At 35.6% G+C, this 25,371-nt stretch overlaps 1 protein-coding gene across 3 annotated transcripts in view; it reads left to right on the top strand.

Annotated features, from left to right (window-relative positions):
* UPF2 (UPF2 regulator of nonsense mediated mRNA decay) overlaps window positions 1-25,371 on the top strand; it is a 67,493-nt gene that overhangs the window by 13,173 nt on the left and 28,949 nt on the right. For all 3 annotated transcript variants that reach the window (XM_030014406.2, XM_030014407.2, XM_030014409.2), the window contains exons 5-13: window positions 215-412; window positions 2,302-2,451; window positions 9,083-9,186; window positions 9,696-9,781; window positions 16,535-16,643; window positions 17,894-18,007; window positions 19,172-19,288; window positions 24,334-24,519; window positions 25,038-25,241. In XM_030014406.2, the coding sequence (XP_029870266.1) occupies window positions 215-412; window positions 2,302-2,451; window positions 9,083-9,186; window positions 9,696-9,781; window positions 16,535-16,643; window positions 17,894-18,007; window positions 19,172-19,288; window positions 24,334-24,519; window positions 25,038-25,241 (1,268 nt within the window). The remainder of the gene's footprint in view (window positions 1-214; window positions 413-2,301; window positions 2,452-9,082; window positions 9,187-9,695; window positions 9,782-16,534; window positions 16,644-17,893; window positions 18,008-19,171; window positions 19,289-24,333; window positions 24,520-25,037; window positions 25,242-25,371) is intronic.

Genomic DNA, 25,371 nt, shown 5'->3' with positions numbered 1-25,371 from the left:
TTTACAATTTTAAGATAACTTACTGATATATCTAATATTAAGATTGGGTTGTTAAAAGCACTTTAAAGTATACATTACAATATTTAAGTGAAAACAGTGGTAGTAATAAATAGGTTAACATGTCTCTAAAAGTATTTTTTTAATCTTTAAAGGTGCTTCCCTTTAGAAGATCAGAAATTTGTGTAACTTTCTTATTGTTTCACTGTTTTTGCAGAACATGGCCCTGGTATTGATATTTTCACACCAGGAAAGCCTGGAGAATATGACCTGGAGGGGGGTATCTGGGAAGATGAAGATGCTAGAAACTTCTATGAGAATCTCATCGACTTAAAGGCTTTTGTGCCAGCAATTTTGTTTAAAGATAATGAAAAATGTTCCCAGAACAAGGATTCCAGCAAAGATGAATCAAGAGGTAGAATGCTTAGATGAGTGGCTTTTTAACATACCTTGTCCAACAGATAAGCAAATTTGATGGAAGTAATGAGTCTCTAATGAAATAATTTGTGGTGATCAGGACAGTACACCAGGTTGGATGAATTTTTAGGGAAGAAACTATGTGGGGTAGGGATTATATATGGGTATGGTATTTAAGGAAGAAAAAAAAGTAAATGCCTTTTAATATTGATAGAATTTTAAATTTAAAATAATTGCAGTTTAACCAATATGAGTAAATACTAACTTTTCTGTGAGAAACCTAGAAGTTTACCTTCTTTGAAACGTGTTAGTGTTCATTCTGTTTTTTCCACTAATTTTTAATGGTAGCTAACTGTCTCGCTATAAAATTCCAGTAGATTAAGAGGCCTGGATGGTTCCTCGCTTCTGATGCAGCTCTAGGTTCACAACCAGGCATTGGTAGACTTTAGCTTTAATGGGATAAAAATGACATTCACCATCACTGGCTCAAAGTGTAACAGAAGATGCATGTTTAGATAAGAACAGTGTTTTGGTATTGAGGAAATGCCAGCAAAGACACAGGCTACATGATTTTCTAATGCATATGCAGTAGGTCAGTGTTGAGCATTAAAGGAATTTCAGCTTTATAGCTCATGGCCTTCTTTCTGATTTCTAAATTCTGAAGTTTCCCTGTGAGGACAATTAGGTGTTGGAGCAGCTTGCCCAGGGAGGCTGGAATCTCTGTCTTAAGAGATTTTTCAAGACAACTGGAAAAAAATCCCTGAGAAATCTGGTGTGAATACAGTGCTCATCGACTTTGAGCAGAAGGTTGAACTGGAGACCTCACCAAGGTCCATTCCAGACTAATTTTGTCTGTGATTCTAAACAGTTTGCCTGTTCTGTGAGTCTGCTATTTCCGTATGACATGTGCACTGTTTAGAAGTTGTGTCACATTTTTGTTTGAAAAATTTAAATATTTTAATAAGGTTATTTGCCTTGAAAATTATTCTGTTATGAAGCATAGCCTGCAAATGAGGCTTGAAGGAGGCCTGAAAGAATAGCAAAATGTTGTAGATAGTAATCTCTTAGAAGAATGCTCTATGCTGGACCAGTGTTGTTGTCCAAGAAAAATATTAGCTATTCCTTTCTGAATCTTCATCTAGAGATTCATAGATTATTTGTTTTCAAGGAAAATATTATTTTTTATTTGACCTTCTGCATAGCACCTTATTTCTTCAGTATCTTCCTCCTGTTCTGCTTTTTGTTCTTTTTTTTTTTTTTCTTGGTCTGTGTAAAACACTTTCTGTTTACCTTGCTTTGTCAGTTTTGTTATCAGGTGAGCTATGAAGAATATGCAGTGCAAACATTAAATTAGAAATTGTATCTTTGAATCTGGCTCTTTTTGAATAATGTTTGTGATATTCATTTACTGGGGTTTTGGAGGATACTGTTTCTCTATCTGACCTTCCCAGTATGCAGGTTTTTTTGCTTGCAATTTCCATGTGATGGCCTGGCAGTCCATTTTAAGCACTTTTGGACTTAGATTGCTGCATTTCTGAGTATCTTGTTCCATTTGAATGTATGGATGTCATCCAATGAAGACGTACCGGGTGTAGCTCAGAACAAACCAAAGCACTGGAAACTGTTGGCAATCCTTAACAGACCCCAGTGTAGGTAAATGTTTGGGGTTTTCAGGCAGATGGGTAAAGCTATATGAAGGATAATAAACCACTGAGACCTAACAGATGAGACAGTATAGTCTCAAGAAGTGGATATTCTTAGCCCCATTTCCTTTTAACAAGACTAAGACACTAAAGAGACATAGGTTTAGCAACATGAGTCTTTCGGTATTCTAATCATGACTGCATATATTTAATAATTTTAAATTTCTGCTTAACTTTTGTATAGATTCAAAAGATGCCAAAGATAATAAGGAAGCACCTGGGAGTGAGGATTTGGAGTTGGAGCTGGAGAACCTGGATATTAATGATGATCCCCTGGAGTTAGACTGTGGAGATGAGGCAGAAGATCTTACAAAAAAGCTTCTTGACGAGCAAGGTAAAAAGAATTGGGTTTAGGAATTCTTTGTTGTTTCCTGATTGCTTTTTTGAGCTTGACAGGTTTTTAGTCAGTAGGCAGAGTGACTTCAGGGAGATGTATTTATTTATTTATTTATGAAACTAGTAGCTAGAAACTGTTAGGATTATGGTCAAAAATGCATTTGTAACAAGACATTGATCCAAGTGAAAAGTATTATATGGAGTTTTACTTAGTGAAAGTTACAGATTCCTTCATATAGCTTTTAAAAATAATCAAATGTGAAGGCAGTTGTCTGAAAAGTGACTAGAAAGAAGTATATAGACTGCAATGCATTATTTTCTCACCAAATGTGCTTAGGGTCCTAATAATATATTTTCTGGTTTTTAAGTTGTCTTGAAATCTAAGATTCAGCTCTGCCTTTCTGTCTCAATCGTTAAAGAGTTTTCTTTTGATGTTATGGCTTTACATAGTAGGATTTAAGAATTCTAACCTCTAATTATGTGTAAAGGACTGCAAATGGCACCTGTGAAAATCTAGCTGTGTTAGTTTTACTAGGGGAAACAGCAGCAAAATGTTTCGTAAGAATTTTTCTTATGAATTACAAGTTTTTCTTTCAGTGGTACTGAATAGTGGGAAAAGCAACATCAGGTGTTAAGAGCCAAATTCATAGAGGAGCAAGTGAGGTGTTTTCTTTGAGCCCGGTTTGTTAAGGCACATCAGTTTTGCTGCTTTGGATTTCCAGTGTTAGATTCTTTTCTTTAATTTCTGAAGGAGGAAACTTGTTCTGTGTCTAGAAGGTGGGGAAAAAAAAAAAAAAAAATCACATCTAGAGTCCACTGGCTGGAGATTCTGGGGCTTAAAAGTGAAAATCCTACCTGATCTAGTAAATTTATGATCTAATCATCCTTTTGCTTGAAACTGCAATGGACTTTAAAAGCTAAGAAGTTAAAGCCGAATCTTCAAGCTGTGGAGTTCATATCAAAGCAAAGAAGTTCAGGCCCTGGCAAAGACTGTGTATTGGTGTTTAAAGCATGGGTTCATATAACCAAACTGGTGCATGCATCTGCAGGTTTGGGTGTTGAGTAGCTTGAACAACTCCTCAAAGTGCCAGTCTCTTTCAGCTGACAACAGGGATGGGTCAGGACATGTGGATCTTTAAATTGGACTAAAGTTAGTTAAGCTGAAATTAATACCGGGACTATGATGGTCTGTGACACCTCACAAATTCAAAGAAATTAGACAGCTCTAGAGTCAGACTGGTTCAGACTCCTTCTGAAAAGAAAGCTGTCAGGATAATCCTATGTAATATTTCCTTAGGTTTGTCCTTTCTTTACCCAGACAGGTTGGAAAAAGCCATACCCTCTTTGGAATAGATTTTCCCTTCCATTTATATTTTTCTTTGAGTACTCATCAGCTCATTAAGCTGGTTAAGATGTTAAGTTTTAATTGCAGGATGTTCACTGTTAGTGAGTTGTTACCCTCTGGTCAGAGATCCCAAACAAAACAGTGAAGAGCTTGGTTTCAGCTCTCTATAAGGGAGGTACACATAGACATTCTCTTGAAATCAAAAGGAAAAAGAGCAGTTCATTCTGGACTGGTCATAGCCTGCTAGATAGGCCAAAAGTACTTTATCAATAGATACCTAAAGGAACATGGATATTTCCTTCTTGTCTTTTTTTGAAGGGATCCTTAACTTGATAGGAGGATGAAGATTATTCCAAATATAAAGACAAAGCCAAATAACATGAGAGTGTGAGATCCTCTAGAAGTGAGGAAGGAATAACAGGAGATGAGATCAGGAGTGGAAGATGTAGTCTTTGTATAGTTCTAGCTCACTGGGAGGCAATGCCAGTTTGAGTATGTACAGTAGCACAGAAGGGATTGATGATTGTACTTTTGATTGTAAGTGAAAGGTGATGCATGTTTTGTCATAATATAAAATATTAACCATCAATACTAGTTTCTGGTTTTAAACTAGCTATTGACTGAGCATTAAACATACTCCCATCTGAAAGGTTAATCTAAAATGTGTCAGAAGGGGGTTTATTTTTTCTCTTTAAATAGCCAGCCCTTAAAGAAAGCCTTTTACTTTCTACCTTGTGAAGGTAATGTCATTTGGTGCACAGTGTAGGCTTTTTCATAGTGGAGAACTATTGCTTCATGATTGTCTTTGCTCATTAGTTTATTTTATGTGAAACATGTAGAAACTTAGTGTCTTTGCAAATTCTGTACCTTTGTCAAATTTCTTTGATGCTGACAAGTAGCTTCATAAATTAATGATGGAAATTAAAATAGATATGATAGCCAAATCCTTGTTCTGCTAGAAAACTAGGCTATAAATTAGCAGCACGTGTTACTTTACTTGAAACCTGTAGAGAAACACAATGATGGTTTTTTTGGTGTGTGTAGTTCTGAACGCCCCTAGTTGGTAGCACCAGATATACAGAATTAACAAAATTCTGAATTTAGGTGTTGCTTCAAGTTCTGTGATATATTTCCATCTAGTGAATGGGTAGATTTTTTCAGCCTTTCTCTTCAGTAAAATTCACTTAGGTTTGAAATTAGGAAAATTAGGTGTCCTTCAGCTGCAAAATATAGCTTTAACTTTTCTTCCTATGTACTGAATTATTGTGCATCTGTACTTGAGGTAAGTTAGTAGTAATGTTTTGTGCAAAGCCAGCAAATAATGAAACCCACTGTATTATGATACTATTACAAACATAAAACAGAGTATTCCTAGGCTGAGATGGGCCTTTAGTATAAAAAGGGAGGATGCCATGAGGTATAGCAGGATCTTAGATCGTAAGAATCATAGAATGGTTTGGGTTGGAAGGGACCTTTAAAGCTCATCTAGCCCAGCTCGCCTCCAATGAGCGGGGACATGTTTAACTAGATCAGGTTGCTCAGAGTCCCGTCCAGCCTGAGGTCCAAGATGAAGAAAAGTAGCTTTAGTTATTGTGATAATCTGGGGATGTGGATTTCATTGGCAGAGGGAGTAAGTAAATTATAGAGGGGAAAATAGGATAAATAGGGTAGACAGTCCAGTCAAACAGTGGGTACTGCATATCTTTTGTTACTTCATCTCCTTCTGTCACTTCTCTTCAGCCTTTTCTCTCCAAATACAAGGGAGACAAGGCAGTTCTGCAAAGTGTGTGTTTTTAAAGCAGGTCTGCCTTGGTGTAGCATCCTTCACAGCATTGCAGTGCCTGTTTCTGCACTTTTTCCCTAAATGTTGGAGTCTATAGTCAACTAAGTTTAAGATAAGGCATGTAAAAGGAAACTTGATGCAGTTAGTTGAAGAGGTTTGTTTACCAGGAATTCAGCTAACTTATTTTGTTTCTCTATTGTGTTAACTTTGAGTGAATCTTAATTTTCTTATTTTCAATATGCTCAGGGAAGAGAGAGGGAGCAGATAGCACCGGCGCTGAAAATAGTGACGGAAAACATGCTGAAAGAAGTGAGTTTTGAGGTTGTTTTTAAGAGAAGATAAAATGTTAAAAATGAAGCTGTGTGAATGGAGACAAGGGTGTTAAGTAAGGAACGGCCAGGGTGGAAGCCATCAAGGGTACTAGGAGCAGGAGGAGTCTGATGTTAATATATATCTAGCACCAGTTATTTTAGGGTTGGTCAGCAGCAGAGATGATGTGTAGAAGTGACTATTAAGTCAACCCCATTAATTTTGCTACACTGTTTAGTGAGCTAGAAAAGTTTCTATCAGAAAAGCAGGCACTTAAAAAAAGACCTAAAAATATTCATTAAGAAATATTTTTTGGACTTGTGAGACTAGATTCTGAACACATTCCTCAGTGAATCTTTAATTCAACAAGATGTTTAACATTATGCTTATGCCTAAGTGTTGTACAGAGAAGGGGATTCAGGCAACAATTTGCTCACGGTATTGGTTTGTACCATCTGAGTGTGAGGGCTCCTGCATGATCAAATTAATTACAGAAACTCATGTCAGAGGAATAGCTACTAGCATTACAAAAGCACTCCTGTTATTTCCACTGTCTGGGTGATACTATACAAAGCAGACTGAAGCTTTCAGGCAGAGCGGAGTTGCTAGGAGAGAACCCTCTGTAAGGTTATAGTTTTGTAAAAATTAAAAAAAGATGTTGCCAATAAGGGAGCCAGGGCTTTCTCAGGAAGCATGTGTGTAGGGAGATGGGAAGGCAAGTAACTATCGTTGCTGAAGTAGAAGATTGCTTGGCACCGATCGTTGCAGAAGAACTTCAGTAAGTCCTTAGTGTCTTCTGATGCTTTCTCAGTTCTACTCCTTGAAAATTGCAGGATTGCATGCATTTCTGGTTAAATATAAAGGTGTTTAAAAAATAATTTTTCTTTCAGTCTCTACAGTGATCATACTCCATGATTTGATCTGCACCCAGAGAGGCTATTACAAATAGTCTAAATGTAATTGTTATACATTACTACTTGTAGTAAATTTTTAAAAAGACATAATGCAGTTTTAAAATGTGGTGATGATGAAAGACTGGAACTCAAGAGGATCAAAGTGAAAAGCAAGAAATGAACTAATTTTTTTGCATTAATTGCATACTTGGAATTGTTGTTTGTCTTAGAGAAGGAAGCCCTGACCGTTTCATTTCCTGTACCTCTAAAATTCTTAATTTTCTGTCTGAAGTCCAAAACCTGCTTCAGGTACCACAAAAGAGCTTTTCCACTTAGAAAAGATCCACATACTGTGATGTGAGAAAAATGCAATGTGAGAATATCTGTAGCCCTCCAGTGAAGGAGAGGACCAGTAAAAGAAGAGATACATTTGAGAACTGTTGAAATTGAATGTGATAGCAGGGCCTGTTGAAACATTGTCTTGAAAAGTGACTGAATTGTTAAAGACTTATTTTTTTTATTTATTTGAGTATTGAGTCAGTTTGAATAGAAGACAGGTGAGACAACTAATTGCTGTAATGGGAAAAGGGGAAGATAAAAGAACATTAGAAGGGGACAGGAAGGTGTGGCTGTACATATCTAAATGGAAAAAAATGCATTAAACCAACATTTGCTAGTAAAAATTGTCTGGTTTGAGCTATTGCATGCATCCTGGTGAACTCTGAGTATATAGGTAATGAGAGAGTCAGCATTCCGTTAAGCATTTAAAACTTCATGGTCCACTTTTGTCTGAGCATCTGGAACATCTTCCTTTTCTTCTTTTTTCTCTCCTTTCTTAATGAACACTTCTCTCTTGTTCTTCCAACTTCTAGTTACCTGTGCAAGAGAGAAGGCTATGTCATCTGCTTTAATTTCTAGCACCTTCAAGACTGGGTAGCTGGCAGTGATCCTTGGAGCAATTCTTTCTTAGGATTTCTCTACCTAAGCTCAACCCCTGCCCCTGGCAGTTTCCAAATACAAGAAAAGAAAGTCCTACAATGTAGCACCTTATGCCTTTCAGTAACTTGAAAAAGGAACTTGAGTCTTCCATGCTGGTTTATCTTGCCATGTAGCCTGTAAAGACATAGTGACTTTACCACGTGTTGCGTATTCTGTATTTTACTTGTGTGGTTTCCACCTCCACCACTATATTCTCCTCTGAAGTCTGTCTGTCTCTGCTTTCCTTTCAAATACCTCATAGGTATTCTTGTTACTGCTGAACATTCTCAAACTGAAAGAAAACCAAGCTTCATCATGTTCCTTTTTCAGGAAGCAGTGTTCTTTTGTATTGCTTTAGCTAAGGAAGGGTTCTTTCCAAGTGTTGGTGTTACATGTAACTCAATTGTTTTGGCTTGTTGTGCTGTAGAGCAAACTAAACTCTTCTCCAGGACTTAGTAAATCTGGAATTTTTTGAAGCATACCACAAGTTTGGCAATTAGAGGGTAACTGTAGGGGGATTGGTCTGGTGAGATCTTCATAGTTGATGTCAGAAAATCTGAATTTCAGTGGTGGTGTCCTGCAGTCTTCTGCTTGAGTAGTGTATTGACCTGTTCAGTAGATACAGGTAACTGTTGCTGCTTCCTATGTTGTAAATTACATGGAAGCATTTCCTTGAAAAACAAGTTGTCATTTGCCTTGCAATTGCTATGTGTTCAACCCTCCATCCTTGCTGCTTTATGGCTCTATACTCTGGTTTCTGTACAGCTGAAGGAATTAAGTTGGCCTCTAGCTCTTAACAGCCTCAAGTGAAAAGATGTCGAGAACATACTGGATGAAAGAATGGCCTTAATGGATGTTTTTGATCAAAAATTCTATTTCTCCTGCAAGGCAAACATACATAAAAAAGTAGAATCCACAACTGCATTAAGATGTTTGGGGTTCCCCCCCCCCCCATTATTTTCCCCCATGTTTGGGCCTTCTTGTGGTCCTCCTTTTATCACCTAAAGAAATTACAATAGTTTTCTAGGAGTATGTATTTGTTGTTGCTCCTGACAGTATAAACTAGGAGGTAGGGAACTTCATGAATAGGAAGACAAGTTTTAAAGGTGGTACTTTTGACTTTTGTTGGCATAGACAACTAATGGATTTTTTTGCATTAAAAAAAATGAAATTTTGTATTCATCTTTATCTTATTTTTTCAATCTGTGGATGAATATTTAACAGCTAAACATTACAAATGCGCTGTTTGGGGAATGTGATTGTAAAGCATTGTATTTCATAGCTTAAAGATGTGTGCTGCTTGTTTATTTCACTCTGTTAGAACAAGAGGATGAAGAAGCCAGTACTGGATCTCATTTAAAACTTATAGTAGATGCTTTTCTTCAGCAGCTTCCAAATTGTGTCAACAGAGACCTCATAGACAAGGTATAGTCATAGTTTGCATTTTTTTCCACTATTAAAAGCTATAATGCTAGATCAAATAAATGGGAAATAAAGATTTGAAGCTTTGGAGTCTAGCAGTAGCTGAATTCATTTTTAACCTGGAGGAAATATTTTCTTTTTCTCAGTCATTGCCCAATACCATGTGATACTGGTTTTGTCTGCCTGTTTTCATATGTTTTAGTTTGTTTTAGAAGTAGACTTGTCTTTTTCCTTTTTTCCTCCTATCCCTCCCTGACAAATTACTCCCCATCTACCTAAAGCTGCTTTCTTCCTTGTGTTGATCTAAAGAATCAGTCTGTATTTATGTAACTGGACATGTTTTCTAACTGTTCATTCTAGACAAAAATGAAGATTTTTCTGTATGGTTGTTTTTAAAGCAGCTGCATGTAACAGGGATAGCTCTGTAAAAGATACTTTTGAAAAGCATGCTATATTGCTTTAAATAAAAAAACACTGCATTAAGGGTATTGTATTGACTTTTCTCTTTATAGGCAGCAATGGATTTTTGCATGAATATGAATACAAAAGCCAACAGAAGAAAACTAGTACGAGCACTTTTCATAGTTCCTAGACAAAGGTAAGAAATGAAGGAGAGCAAGCTGGATCCACCCTTTGGTTATTATTTAACTTAACATATGTATATATTTTTTAACTGTTTAACTTACTGAAAACCAATGCATATTCCAAGTTGTATTTGTTTATTCCTGATGTGCACACCTGGAGTGATTTATGCTAGAGCACTGAAGAAATATTTAGGATTAATTATCAAGCAATTCACTGCAATATTTTGCCATAGTAGTATACATTTTTTTAATAATTAGTTTGTTTTCTGGTACTTTTGTGTTTATAGTGGCTCTTTTCATGACTTTTTAAACCATGAAAACAACAGCAAAACCTACCTTCCTTCAAAAAAGGATGATATATTTCATTTGGGAGAACTTGCACTTTTGTTTTTATAAGAACCTGTGAATAGTTAGAGCTCAGTGTAGTTTGGGAAGAAAGATTTTTTGTGATACGTTAATTCTGATACAGTACATAGCCATTATAATAGCCTTGTACCTTCTGGAACAGAGCTGGTTCTAGGCTGGCCAATTTAGAGAAAGCAAGTATGAGAGTTTGAGCCTGGCCTGTTCTGTCCGTGTAGATCTGTCCATGTAGAGTTTTGCTACTTCTCCTTATCCTCTTTGTGTCAGCAAGGTCCCTGCACTTACAGAAAGAGCCTTGCTTACAAAAATGATTGCAAATATTAAAATAAAAATGTTAAATTCATTGGAAGAATAATATATTTTTCTGCTCTCTGGTAAACTTGTACCTTAAATAGGTGCAACTTAAATAGGTGCAATTATGAAGGAGTTGCTTTTCTTGCTCCACCTTGCCTTATTTCTCCTGAGAGGTTGTTTTGATGCTGCTTTTAGTTTCAAGTGTTTCATCATCATCTTGGAATTCCTGTTAGAGTTCACACCACTTTGATTACATTCCCTTTTAACATTGGGGGGAAAAATGTCATAGTTTGAGTGTCTGTTTTGTCTCAAGACTTGTGTAGACTACTGCTTTGAATAAACAGACTTCAGTGTTTTGTTTTCCTTACTTTTAATCACTTCTTGCACTATGTTTTCAACCTTAATTCTAGCCTATTTCTACATCCCATCTGTAATAACCATCTGCTGTGCTAATAACTCTACTCTCTTAGCTGTATATAAACCAATGGTTTGTTTGCTGATTGTATGCATTAACCTGACTCTACATTGATATGTGTTTTTTGCAATTAGAAGCACACACAATCTTTCATCCCTTTATGTATTCTTTTCTCTCAAAATTAAGTTTTTGACACCTCAGTCTTTGGAGGCTTTGATAGAGGCCTGATTGTGCCTCAAATATGAATTACTGATGAAATAGGCAGTTGAGTATCTTCTGTGTTAGATGTAACAAGGTGTTCTTCAGCCCACATTTATGATGTAGAGGAAATGACGCTTCTATTTATCAGCCTGCTGGTAATCATGAAATGCATGAAAACACAATTTGAGAAGAACTTTTTTTCACAGCAATGTAAATCAGCACAATAACTTAGACTTTCAACTTCAGCTCTACCATAATAGAGAATTTTTCACGTTTGCAAAATGGAAGTGGCTTATTGGCTGGTCTGTGAACATACAATACTATTTGTACCACTGCCCTGCATTTCTTCCTGGTGCTGTAGATGCCAGATTGCTCAAATTGATCATTAACTCTTGGAACCTCTTTGAAGATGTATGATTTTCTTTGCATAATCCACTAAAGTGTACTAGATGATAATGACCTGAAGGAACTTGTTGACATTGTGCACAGCAAAAGAGGTATTTTCAAACAAGAAAAACGTGATGGCTTGTAAATTCAGCAGTCTGGTTTCAGAGATACCATGAAAGCAAAAGTTAAATTTCTAGTGTATTGTAGTGGGGAAAAAAAAAAAAAGAAAGAAAAAAGAAAAACAACAATCAAAAAGAGATGTGTCTCTGATCAGACTGTACTAGGAACATATTAAGTTGCTAGAAGCGTATATAGTCTCCACATTGCCACTGATTTGTTGTCTTCTTTGTTTTAAAAATAATAGTAAGTTTAAAAAGTTCAATTTTTCTGTAGGAGCTCATAGTATAGATCGTGCGGTTGGCTCACGGAGCTGCTATCTTTGACAGTTCTGTTCTCTAATAGTTGGAACTAATACTGAAGCGAATGGCTCAGCTGATCTTCTCACTGTTGTTCTTTAATTATAAATATTAATTATTCTTAATATTAAGAAATATTAATATTCCATGTACAATTCCTAATACCTTTTTCTGCTGTCTGCTCTGAGACCTACTTGACTAATGAATACTCCAGCTTCCAATTGTAAGATCTTAGGTGCAGTTGTATGTATCCGCCTGTTCTCTTGCCTGTGTTAGTGATGCCCGTCTCTGGGCTACTAAGCAGGAGAAACAGGATGTTGACTGAGCTTCTTGTTCTGAACCACAAACGGTTGCAATGAAAATACCAGCTGAATTGCCCATAGATGCAGATGATTTTAAAGGGCAATCTATCCTGATATTTAAGTTAGCTTTATTACTGCAGTTGGTAAAGGAGCAGTTTTGTTTTCTGTCTTGAAATCAACATTTATAATCCTTGTGGAAAAACTCCAGGTGTGTTTATGGCACATGGTACTAATGGTTGCTATAAAATGCCACAAATTTATTTAGAAAATTATATAACATGCTGCTTCGAAGCTTTGTATACTCTGCATTAACAGTGGTTTTGCTTCATGTATCTCTTCACTGAGCCATAATGATATGTCTTTACCTTCCGTATTGTTGTTGCATACTAGTTTTTTACTAATTCAGGGAGTTTCTGCGGTATCTCCCCAGGATACCATAGGAGAAGAATGCTTGTTGTGGCTGTGTTCTTGAGGAGGGTTTTTTTGTGAAAGGTTCAGAGGAACAGTGTACTTATAGGGTGTAGATAAAGCAGTATAATTTCCAGAAGTGTTTAGTCTCCAAGTATATCAGATAATGCTGTCTAAGTCTACCTATTATGTTGGCAGCCATAATAAGATACTTCAATAAGAGAATAAGTGCTGTTTCTTCTCTTGGGAGATCAGTTTTAGGAAACGTGCAGGCTCAACAATTTTACCGAGAAAGTACAAAACTGGTTTCATGTTTGAGGAGTAATGCAGACACTGCGAAGTCGAAGTCATAATGCAGTGTTGCCAGGGAGCTTTGTTGCTCCCACTAAGTTTGGATAGTTTGGGACAAATGCAGAAAACTGACAAAAAAGGATGTTTTTTCCTCAACTAACTGCAGATTAGTGTTAGAATACAACATCATTGCACTATTCTTTTGAATACTTATGAATGGATCGCATTTATGTTTTCAGTTGTGTTTTGAACCTCCAACCCAACAGAACAGAAAGCCTTTTAAAAAGATTTTTCAATGCAAGTATACAAGTCGCTTTCAGTTTTGCATTGGAGGATTGATTTAAAACTAAATATTAGCCTTTTAATTCAGGACTATATCGTTTGCACTAAAGTGACAGTACAGTGATTTAACCCATACTGCTTGCAGCTTTAGGGCATTTTTGTGTAATTCTTTGCTATCTAACTGAATTATCTTCCTGTACAGATATACATAATTATTTATGTTTAACTGCATACTGCAATTTTATTGAATTTTTCAACTTCAATGTGAGAAGTTTAAAATCTCTTTTTAGGCCTTAAATTCTAAACAATTCTAGACAAATGCTAAACAGTAAATAGGGGCTGTTGTTGCTTCTGATTTTTTTGCCTTTCTCATCTATGGTTATCTATGAAGTTGCAAGTTTACGAAGCAAGAGATCTATTGTTCATTGTACGGAAATTTTTAGCATTATTGTTGGCTGTTCTTAATTCAGAAGTTAGCTGCTTCTTGAGTGTTAAATAGTTCTGAGCATTTTTAACTCAAAAGTTGTAAACCTCCTGTATATCTACCTTCTTTCAGCTCCTTATGCTGAGAATCCTCAGTAGCAAGGTCCTTTTTGTTCAATTGAACTTGACTTATCAGTGTTTCAGTGGCCTGTCTCATTTAAGGATAAAATTTGGGGATGTGGTTGAGATAAGGAGTTTATGCCATGGCTAAGAAACAAAAGCAGAAATTGCTTATCTGATAGCATGTCAATTCCACTGCATCCTTCTCTACCCACTGAGCAGTGTGGGTGGCAGTTTGTACCTGTTCAGGCCCTGTGAATACACTGCATTTATCTGGATTATGATTATGCTTGTTGAGGCAGGAGCTCTTGCTCTGTTGTTTCATGCTTTAAGCTGTCTTTCTGGTAGAATCCCAGTTAATAAATGTATAGAATGCCCCCATCGCTCTGTCTGGATATAAAATTTTGGATGCGCCTGTTCTAGAGAGATTGTAGTTAGGACTTTAATTGAGCAAAGCTTTTTGGTTTTTCTGTGGGTTTTTTGGGTTTGGTTCTGTTTTAAATAAGCTAGAATTTGAAATTCTACCAAAAAAATGTGTTCTTAGATATTGCACTGAAGTGCAGTCCATGTGATCCAGAGATCCAGAGTTGACTAGATTGCAATCCAGGGTATGTGGTCAAAATGACAATGGTCAGAAGTAGTGTTTCTTTTACTATGGTAGTTTATATTCAGGGTGCTTAACATAGGCTTCAGAGAGTAACTGACTCATCTGTGATGATAGATCTTGCTTCATAATGTAGAAGAGCAGGAAGAGAAAGCAATACTGTGGGTTTTGTGGGGTTTTTTTAGTTAATTTCTACCCCCCTTCTCAAGAAAAAGAAATGCTTTTGGAGAAAACAAATGTAGTTAGTTTAGCCTTAATGCAGGTACCGGTAGATGGTGCCACTGATTCTGTAATCTCTCCACTTAAAAATTCATGTTTGTATCTCCCCTGTGAGAGAGGGAATGAATTCCATCTCTGATTGCCAATTTCACTGTAATTGACCCAAGGCTTTTTCTTATTATATTTCACCTGTTGAGAAATACCCAGTCTCAGTATTCTTCCCCATGAAGAAACCTTTTGTGTTCTTTGAGGGAATAACAACAATGTTCTCTAAGAATTTATTTTTCCCCTAGGTATGTTCAGTTTACAGGGATGAAATTATTAGCTCTCAGCAGGCAAGTACTTGTTCAGACCAGAATAAAACTTTCTGCTATTTGTCTTAGGAGATGCCTTATAGAAAACCCCTCAATTCAGCCAAAGTCCCCTTTTAGTTTAGCTTTTTTATGTGTGTGTGAAGTAATGAGACTTTCACCTCTTCTGAGGGTTAATGGCTAAATGCTTAATAACATCATATTAATTTGCTGTGGCTAGTCATCCTTGACTGCGTGTTCCAACAAGCTTCAAAAATGTAAATACAGCTTCAGTTATTGATTAACAAGAGAGAATAAAAACTGTTAAATAGCTAACCGGGATACCTGCAATGTTTCACCAGGAGTTTTGTGTATTATCAGGAGGCTGCTTAGCTATGCCTCTTTCAGGTACTATGTTCTGATGCTTCTAATCCACAATTTAAATACGTAATTATCCCTCTTTCTCTGAGTGGATATTAAAGATCTTGGAAATGTGCTTTAGTGACATAGCAGTAGAAAGGAGAGGGGAGGCAGTCGTGTATGCTTTGTTTGGGGGTTTTTGTTGTGATGCTTTTGCAGTTTTACTTTGTGCCAGGGCAAGCTCTATGTATCAACTGTGCTTTTAGATTTTTTTGAGCAGCATTTTTTTCTTTTCTTCTTTCTTTTTTCTTTTTTTTTTTTCTTTTCCCTAGCAGTAGGGAAAACCTTAATCCTTCTTAAAGTGTAAACTCAAGAAGCATTTTTCTCTTACACGCAATTTCTTACTTGAAGCATGCAAATTTAAGATGTTTCTTTCCACTTAAAACAGTAGGCTTGTTGTACAGTTCATCTGTTTACAGCATTAACTTACGTTCTGAAAATAAACCAAAAATGCTTTCTTCAGCTTGTTACGTGATATTATGAGGCCTCAGAGTGCAGTTGGTTTCTCTGCATTTAAGTGATACATGCACATTTACACAAAGCAGCTGCACTATATTCTATGTCCTGTTACGTGATGACACAAACCGGGTTTAAGGGCCTTTATCCCATTTTTACAACCGGATAGTCTTTGATGTAAAGAAACAAAGTACAAACTAAGGAAAACACAAATTGCCCTCCAAAATTCCTTAAGAGAAACATGCAATACTATGAAATGGGTGTGAAGGCATGTAATCAAGGAAAAAGAAAATAAGTCCTATAGAAATTTTTGAAATATTACCATTTGTAGAAGTACTAGCTGAGTCTTAGGGAAATATGTTGCCACATCACATCTGCTGAACTTTGTTTTATGTAATAACTGCTACATTCATTTAGAAGTTCACTGCCTTAAAAATAAAGATGTTCCTACCTTCCTGGTTATGTCTGCAGCTACTCAAAAAAAAAAAAAAATTGCAATAACAAATGGAGTTCTCTGTAAGAATTTTTCATTTTGCATATTGAGAGGGATCTGAATTTTGTTTATATCTGGTAATTTCTTAAAGGTTGGGTTCTGTAGTTAAGATGGTGTTTGGCATTTCACCTAAGGCAGTAGTTTTGAAAGGAAATTAACTGTGAAGGTTTCCAATAGGATGTGGTAGTATACCTTCTTCTATTGATGTTTTAAAATGATACTGCAGTCTGAAGTGTGAGCCTGTAAAATTGCATGTACATAGTTCTGTCAGTATATGCACATTCATTCTTTTCACAAGTAAAACGGTACCTATACTTGTAGACATAAATACATTTTTTTGTCTATAAATTACCTGTCCATTTTGCCATCTCCTTTGTTTGCAGGTTGGATTTGCTACCGTTTTATGCAAGACTGGTTGCCACATTGCATCCCTGTATGTCTGATGTAGCAGAGGATCTTTGTTCCATGCTGAAAGGGGATTTCAGATTTCATGTATGTTTTGTTGATTTAGTTTTTTGCATTCAAATTAACAAATCTGACAGTAGTCATCCTTTGGGGAATAAAAGAACGTTTGATGTTATGTAGATGCTAATTCTTAAATTCAGTGAATATTTTTCTGTCATCTGAGCAGATTTGTTCTAGAATACTAGACTTGTACATTTTAAAAGAATTTTTTTACAACTTACCATTTATTTCTGCCCATATATATTAAAATGAACTGTACAACAGTTACAACAGAAGTTGCAAAAACTAGAAACTGTGCTCCAACTGTAAGCATTAAGAGTTTCTTGTAAATTAATAACTTGTATTTAAAATGAGTACTGACCTATTCTAACAAGACATTCCCCTCTACAAGGTTACTGTTCTAATATAGTGGTTACTATTGTAATGTAGTGCTTAATTCAAATTATTTTTTACAATTTTCATCAACCAAAATTTTCTATTCCTCACAAATGTATTTTTCAGTGTTGTTTCTTTCACTTTCTTCTAGGTTTTGTAATCAAATTGGTTATGGTGCACAGTGATGATTCCTTCAGTGTTTTCTGAGTTTTATGGCACAGATTTCAATTTTTTTTTTTCTAATACTGACATTAAAGATGTGTATGAATTGCTCAGACTTACGTAATCTTAACTATCTGAAGTTAACTGTTTCTTCTCAGGAAAAGCTATTTCTGTTGGGGAGGAATACATTTTTGTATTTTGCGGATTATGTTTAGACATAGATATATAAACTTCTGCTTCGTTAGTAAAATTATGCTGGATGTCAGTAATTTTAAAAGAAAAAAGGGAAAAAAAGTCTGTACTTCATTAAACCTGACTTGAAAAAGCTGTCAGTGTTTAATTAGGGACTATACAAGTGGTCCTACTCATATAGAGATTACTTAGTGACTCTAAAAATACAGAATCTAGAATACTTAACCAGTACTTCACTGTGGCAAAGAGGGGGTTGGGAGATGGCCAGGTTGATGTGTGCCTATAACTGTAGGTATGTTAGAAGACTTAGGGGTTTTGGGGGTCGTGGGATGGGGAAAGAAATTCAAAAGCTTCTGAAGAAACAAGGTTGTAGAGAGACTTTCAGGAAACCTGGTAATAGGTAGAGGTAGAGCATAAGGAACCAAACAAATATTAAACACTGCTGACTTCCCAAGCTTATTACTCACATTCGGGTCAAAGTAATTTATAAGAGGTAGGTATTTTTAAGGACCTAAAATCAAATGTCTTTTCTTTTTCTTTTTTTTAAGGTAAGAAAAAAGGACCAGATCAACATTGAAACAAAGAATAAAACTGTGAGATTTATTGGTGAGCTTACCAAGTTTAAGATGTTCTCCAAAAATGATACTCTCCACTGTTTAAAGGTCAGTGTTGTGATAGTCCTGTACTCCTGTATATGCTGATAATGTATCCCCATCCTATTCCCCTACATATACGTATTGCTGATGTTGTCCGTTAATTCATTGCATATGATGTTTTAAACGCGGATATCTGTTGCTACTGTGTATGAGGAGACTTCTATAGCTGTTCTAGAAGTTAGACTGTTTTAATTTTTCTAATGGTAGGAATATATTAAAATAAAATTCCACCTTTGGACATAACCAAATTGCTAATAATTTTCTTTGTAAAGTGATGGTAGACATTGCTACTTATTCATCTGCTATACATTGCAAAACTGTCATGTTTTTACAGAGAAAATAACAGTAAAAGGAGGGGTTAGAGGCAGAAAGCTTTTCAGTGATGCCGGGACAGGCTCATATGCCATTTTAGCAGGTGCTTTCGTCGAGGAACAAACCAGATCTTTGGAAAGCATTAATCTCTAGGCATATCATCTCAGTTTGCATGCTGATAAGCATTCAAACTTATCTTTGATGTCAAGTCCCAAATTAAAAAAGGGTTTTAAAAAATGAAAGTGCTTTTTATAAAATGTGGTTGAAGACTTACATGGGTTAAGATCACTTCCTTTGGAAATAGTTTCTATTCATTGACTCATTAGGTATTGATGCTGAATTCTTAAAAAATTGTACTCACTCATCATTTTTCTTTTCTCATCTACAAAATGTTTTAAAATGCAAAGCTCTATTAATTTTTAGTTATTGCTTAACTTAAACAATACAATTAAATTAGCTGTGCTTTGAGGTTATTGTATCCCTGTGCAGTATTATTTGGTGGTTTTCCAGTCTAGCAGCAGGAATTTTAAAGCAGATATGACTGAGTTGGAAAGGGTATGGGAGAGATTATAGTGTTTGTTTTAATATTGTAGTCTTTTTATGCTAGGCTTAGGAAACATCCTGGGTTTTTAGGTTTCTGGAGCCTAAATTTGGGGTCTAGACTGTTCTTACAATACTTTTGAAATGAGATGAATATTTTGAATGTTGTTAACATCTGATCAGTGAAATCAATTTTCATTTTTTTCTTAAAGAATATGGAATACCACAGTAGTATAAAGTCTGGTAGATAAAACTTACTGTTCTCTGCAGTTGAAAAAGATGTTTAACATGCTGTGTTTATATATAAATATATACCAGATGCTTCTGTCAGACTTTTCTCATCACCATATTGAAATGGCATGCACTCTGCTGGAAACCTGTGGAAGATTCCTCTTTAGATCACCAGAATCTCACTTAAGAACCAGTGTTCTTTTGGTAAGAGAACCAAATGGGGGAGGGTGTCATGCACTGAATTAAACTGATTACTTCTTTTATTTTCTGGCTTTGAGATGTGGTCTGACCATAACAATGATTGTGACTAATATCTTGTCAGTTACAATGTTCAAGCACTTGTGAGTGAAAACTTTCATTAAGCTTTATCTTGAGTGCTCAGGGAGGATAAAGTTCTTGATTCTTTAATAAAAAGAGACAAGTATGGGAGGACAATGAATCAGTTTTCCTGAAATCTTGCCTCCTCGTTGTGCAGTGGGGTTGACATGGACTGGTGTTACATATGTTCAAGTCCTAGGCTGCTTTGGCATTATCAGTCTTTGTTTGTAGTCCTGTGGACTTGTATCATCTTGTTATTTATAGTTTGTCCAGTGTTATCTTAGCTCTGAGATTTTACCTCTTGTGCGAATAGCTTTCTGAAGGCATTCTGGAGAACTCCAGTTGACCTATAAATCTGTCATGACTTAAAAGAAAATGTAAATAAAGAATTAAATTTCTAAAGCAAAAAGCTATTGCTTTTGAACTACAAATAATTCAGAGATAGAGCAAAAACAGAGAATGAGGTTGAAAGAATATAGTAGCTGTACCTAAACACAGATGAGAGATTATTCGAGGGGAAAAATGGTAGCGAATGGAACTGGAGATAAGATACTTCAGCTGGAGGTGAAGGCAGTTGTGAGAGGTGGTTTCTGTGCCCTGTGTAACAATCTGGGGTTGTAAATTTGAAGGAAGTGTTTATGAAGACACTGGAGGAAGGGGTTTTAGAATTAGAGATTGGTAATTAAGTTAAGAGTAGAAGTGGCATCTGTAAGTCTAGATAGGTACTGGCAAGATTTAAAAATAACAAGGATTAGTTTTGGGTCTTTTTAGCATATGAATTTGAGCCCTGAATAATATGTTTACTGGCTTGAGAAACAATCCTAAACCTCTGTGTCCAAGGCAAGAGACTGAGTCAAACATGGCTGAAGTCCTTCAAAGATAGGTACTAGCAATAGAAAATTGCATTAAATTAAAAGCAACTTAATTGGATACAGACTGCTGAAATCTGCTGGATGAATGCGAAACATAACATAACTGTGAAGTGTAAGACAAACCACACGCACTGTTTCAATAATTGAGGCTTAAAGCCTCCAGGTTTCAGATAAGTAGTCTTTTCTTATGCATTGAGGAACCAGGAGATGATAGAGATGGCAGGTAAGTTTGGAATATCTATTGATTAAGATGTAAAATAGGCTAAATAGGTTTATATTCTACAACCGTCTTTATAGTTGCATCTTCTAATGTTGCCCTATAGAAACTATAGAGATTAATTTTGACTTAAATAGTATTACACAAGTTGGATCATAGCCTTGTGGTACCAGTTAGTGTGAACTCTAGAAAAGATTACTCCCAAAGCAAACTAATTAGCATCTTGTGGTAAAAATCTAAGTAAATGTAAAGCTCATCTTATCAATGACTCTTATGCGTAGAATTAAGGCCTGTTGATCTTCCAAATAATTATTGGTCTTAGTCTTTACTGCTGATGATGTATTATGTAATAAGATGCCAAACAGGCTTATGTCTCCTATTAAAGACAATATTGCTTTGTCCTAGTATGGAAGAAAGTCATAGTTAAGAATGGATTTCAAGAGTAATTAAGGGAAAATTAATTAAGTAGTAAAGCATTCTGTAAGAGTGCTGCAAAATTAGCAGCACTAAGTGACTTATGCTAGAGAAACATTTAATGATCACATTCTGGTTTTGTAGAACTACTGTCATGTTTTGCAAATTATTTAAAGATTCTTCTTTTATCAGGGCAATGTTTATTTCAGTTAATCGTTCTTGGCAAGTCTTTCAAATTCAATGTTCTTTATGTAATTTAAAATATTAATGTAAAACTAACTTGGCTCTAGGATTGGTCTGTTGATAAATGGATTATTTGGATTGGATTATTTGAACTGGTGCTTTGGAAGGAAGATCAGCATTATCTTGATCTATGTTTCTATAATGTAATCATGTTAATGTCAAATTCTTGTGTTACGCTGTTGTGGTCTTGTTAAAAGAATATTTGAAGTTTTGGTATTAAAAGCTTTCTGATGCATTTTTTTATCCTTAGACAATTTTGTCAAATTGTCTTTTTAAGCTTTAGGGCAAGATCATTTGTATTTGTAAACATACAGAACTTAAGCTTTGTGGTGGCTTATTTCTTGGGGTGACTCCTTTTATATATGGAGCTGAAACTGTGGGAGAACGTTTTTTGTACAGACAGAGGCTGTGACAAAGTAATTGTAGTTAGAATGAGACTGTGTTAATTCACTATAAGAGTAGTGTGCTTCCAGGAAATTTAAAATTTTGACTTGGAACTGTTGGAACAAGTAGCAGGGCAGAACTGTAGGTAGTAAAGGGAAGGAGGAGCTGAACAGTTTCAGTATCTTCAATTCTTTCAGTATTATCAAACTGATAATTTAAATGTCAGTCATGCTGAAATGCTTTTCTGAATTGGGCTTTTCTGCTTAGGTTTTACTTGGTGACCTTTTTTTTTTACGCTGCTTTGCAAAAATTCTACTTCTTGCTATGCAAATTGGTGTTACCGGGTTGAGGGGGGGTGGGAGCAAGACTACTAACCAGAGGAGGACCTCCTAATTCTCACCAGATTTTCATTTGGAATGCATCTGCAATATATGCTATGCGCAGGGAGGTTTTGTTACTCACCAAGAAGGGGGGGAAAAAAAAAAAAAAAGAAACCTTTTTACTGTTACTGTTTTAAGTTGGACATTTTAATGTTTGTGATCTCTTTTTATCAAAAGAAAAACAGAAATCTAATCTTCAAGTGTAATGCTTTACCTTTGTAGTTCTTCATTTTAGCATAGTAAGATGAGGACCCCAAGTAGTTAATTAGCTGAAAGCACTTGAGACTGCAGGTCTTGCTTTTTTCTTCTGAAATGTGTCAAGGTTTTTGTTATTGTAGGCAGTGTATTGTTACAGTTTCTCTTTCCTGCCTGTCCATCTGACTTGATGCCTTAAATGAAAAAGGATTGAAACACAGTTGCTTAAAATGGTGATGGCTTTTTAATAGAGATTAAGACTAATACCATCCACTTAGAGTTAGAATACATACTTGGGATTGCTCAAAAAAATTATAAATTACAGTGATTTTTTTTAAGACTTGTAGTGCATATTGTCTCTTCTGGGAAGAAACATTTTAATTATAACCTATTATTTACAGTATAATGTGCAACTTATTATAATGGGAAAATATACAAAGTATGTAGGTTTAGGGTTTTATAAGTTTTATTTGCAAGCATTTCTGCCATTTTCTTTGTTATGCTTTACTTTGCCTGACTTCATTTTTCATTTTATAGTAGAACATGATAAATGTCATTAAGGCAGCAAAGATGTATTTTATCCTGATGCATCTAGAAAAGGTGAAAAATTTACAAAGGTAATATTGATATATATGACACGGTAAGGTTTGGGAACTTTCTACTGTAAGTGTTTTTTCCCCACATAAAACAATTTGTGTACTCCATTGTTAAAAGTGCTGTGCATCTGTTAAGTATGTGTAGGTAAACTTGCTACTCCTTGACAGAAATTTCCCATTTCAAAAGGAACAATCTCAGTTAAGGAATTAAAGGGGAGGCCATTTGTGTCATGGAGAAGGTTAAAAATGAAATGCCTTAGCATTGGTGTCAGATTGAGACCTTCCTGGCAACGGATGCATACAACCTAGGAGGAAAAGTACATTATTTGTTGGGTTACTGTGTTACACAAAGCTACTCTTCCTCATTGAATTAGCAGCTGAAACTGAAGGTTAAGGAGTGGTTTGAGTACATTTACATTTCAGTTTAACTAAACCACTGCCTTGTAAAAGAAACTTTAAATTATTCAAGTTTAGTGGAAAGTCCACAAGCATGAAAAATTGCGCTTCTACACCAATGATCAAAGAAGGTTTAAACTCTTTTCATTAGTTTACTGGACTGCATGAATGTATATACCAACATTTGTGTGTGGTAACAAAACAGTACTTACAGGTTAGTTTTGTTGATTTGTTTGATGCTGTAAATTACTGTGTAGCCAACCTCTATTAAATAATAAAGTCTAAACCGGTGCAGTTTCTTTTTCTGTTGAACCACCTTAGAGTGATTAGAATATATGGAATAGTATGATGTACATAAAACATTTAATGTGACTTATAGAATTATACACATGTATACATATAAATACATATATGCATATAGAAATTATTTTATAATGGAATTAAGCTCATCCTCATCTTTAACTGTAAAAATCAGCATCTTGGAACCGCTACTTTAGTTCTTGTACAGAATTTTTGGATACAAGAAATGTTTAAAACCCACAAAATAAAACTTAAAGTACATATCCAAAATGAAGTGTGGAGAAACGATTGTGTTCAGTGAGGAAAATTAGGACAATCCTGACAATTAAGCACAGTAATTAGTGTTAATGTAGTAACCTTTAACATGTCTGATTTTACCTGAAATACTGCTTTATGGTAGGTACTGTTTTTCTTGTAGTCTATTCTGCTTGGGTAAACAGCAACAATGGAGCATGTAATAAGGAAAATGCTATTGTCTAAACTATTGAAAATTCATGAGAAACCATCAATATAAACTCTCTGGAGTTGCATACTGATGTAAAAAGTAGATTGCCACTCTTATGGTGATTCACTGTGCTTGTGTCAAGACATCAGTATTTCAGCTACTTCAGTTAAATAAAATCATGTTTTGAATAGAATGACTAATAATCTTAACCATTTATCTAAACAGTAACATTTAGATTTCAAGTTAAACTTTAAATACTGTTCTGAAGCCTTTTTCACCACAGGTCAACCATTATAAAAATAGGGGTTGTAAAGAAAAATTACCTTGGAAATAGCAACACAGAACCATATATATGCTTTGCCCTTTCTTCTCTCTGCCCAAGTTTAACTTATTTTTCTGCAACCCTTCATGTTTCCTTTATCCCAAATATAACTCTCGAAGCCTTTGGCTTGACAATGTAGTATGCTGATCATTTGCGTTTATTTCCAGGAACAAATGATGAGAAAAAAACAAGCAATGCATCTTGATGCACGCTATGTTACAATGGTAGAAAACGCCTATTACTACTGTAATCCCCCTCCAGCTGAAAAAACTGTGAAGAAAAAACGTCCTCCTTTGCAGGAATATATTCGTAAGCTTCTTTACAAGGATCTCTCCAAGGTCACCACAGAGAAGGTAAATCTTTTATACAGATTTTACTGGAAGTAATGTAATACTAACTTTTGAAGGGTTTAGGGAGGTTTATAATTTATTTAATTACAAGGAAGAGGGATCATTTTTGTATCCCTGATTGTTAAGGTAGTTTCATTTCTTTTATTGTAATGCATAGAACCTCCGATCATGGACCTGCATTCTCCACAGCACAAACAAAGAATGAAATTAGAATCTTTGTGCTAAGCATCTTGTGTTCAGAGTAAGAGACAAAAGACTACAGTTAAATACAGACTGTAAGAGCAAGGAAATTGTGGAACAGATTTGGACAGCTTCATTAGTAGCTACAGGACAGCAGTTGGGTTACATATATAAAGTTTTCCGTAGCTACTGCAGATCTGGAGGATGCTTGAGAAACAGGATGAGGTTGCTTGCAGGTGCTTACAGGGCTTTCATCCCAACTGTGAGAGACAGAGGATGACAGTGAGTGTCTTGATGTTTTGCCTGCTAAAATGTTAAGCTTATCTTAAAACTTGGTTTAGGTCCTGAGACAGATGCGCAAGCTGCCTTGGCAGGATGCAGAAGTAAAAGACTATGTTATATGCTGTATGATCAACATCTGGAATGTGAAATATAATAGTATTCACTGTGTAGCCAACCTCTTAGCAGGGTTGGTCCTTTACCAGGAAGATGTTGGAATTCATGTTGTGGATGGAGTGCTAGAGGATATTCGACTAGGAATGGAGGTAAACAACCAATATTCTTATTAAGCTATACTCATCTACTTATGTTGAAAGGATAACAGTAACATAATCTTGCTTAAAGAAAGGAATCCTTAGATTCTGGATTTTTATCTGATGACTTTTCTACCTCAGT

Source organism: Aquila chrysaetos, chromosome 5 (assembly GCF_900496995.4).
Source record: "Aquila chrysaetos chrysaetos chromosome 5, bAquChr1.4, whole genome shotgun sequence".
Taxonomy (NCBI): Eukaryota; Metazoa; Chordata; class Aves; order Accipitriformes; family Accipitridae; genus Aquila; species Aquila chrysaetos.
Note: the sequence above shows the minus strand (reverse complement) of the source record. Positions and strands in the feature narration are given on the sequence as shown.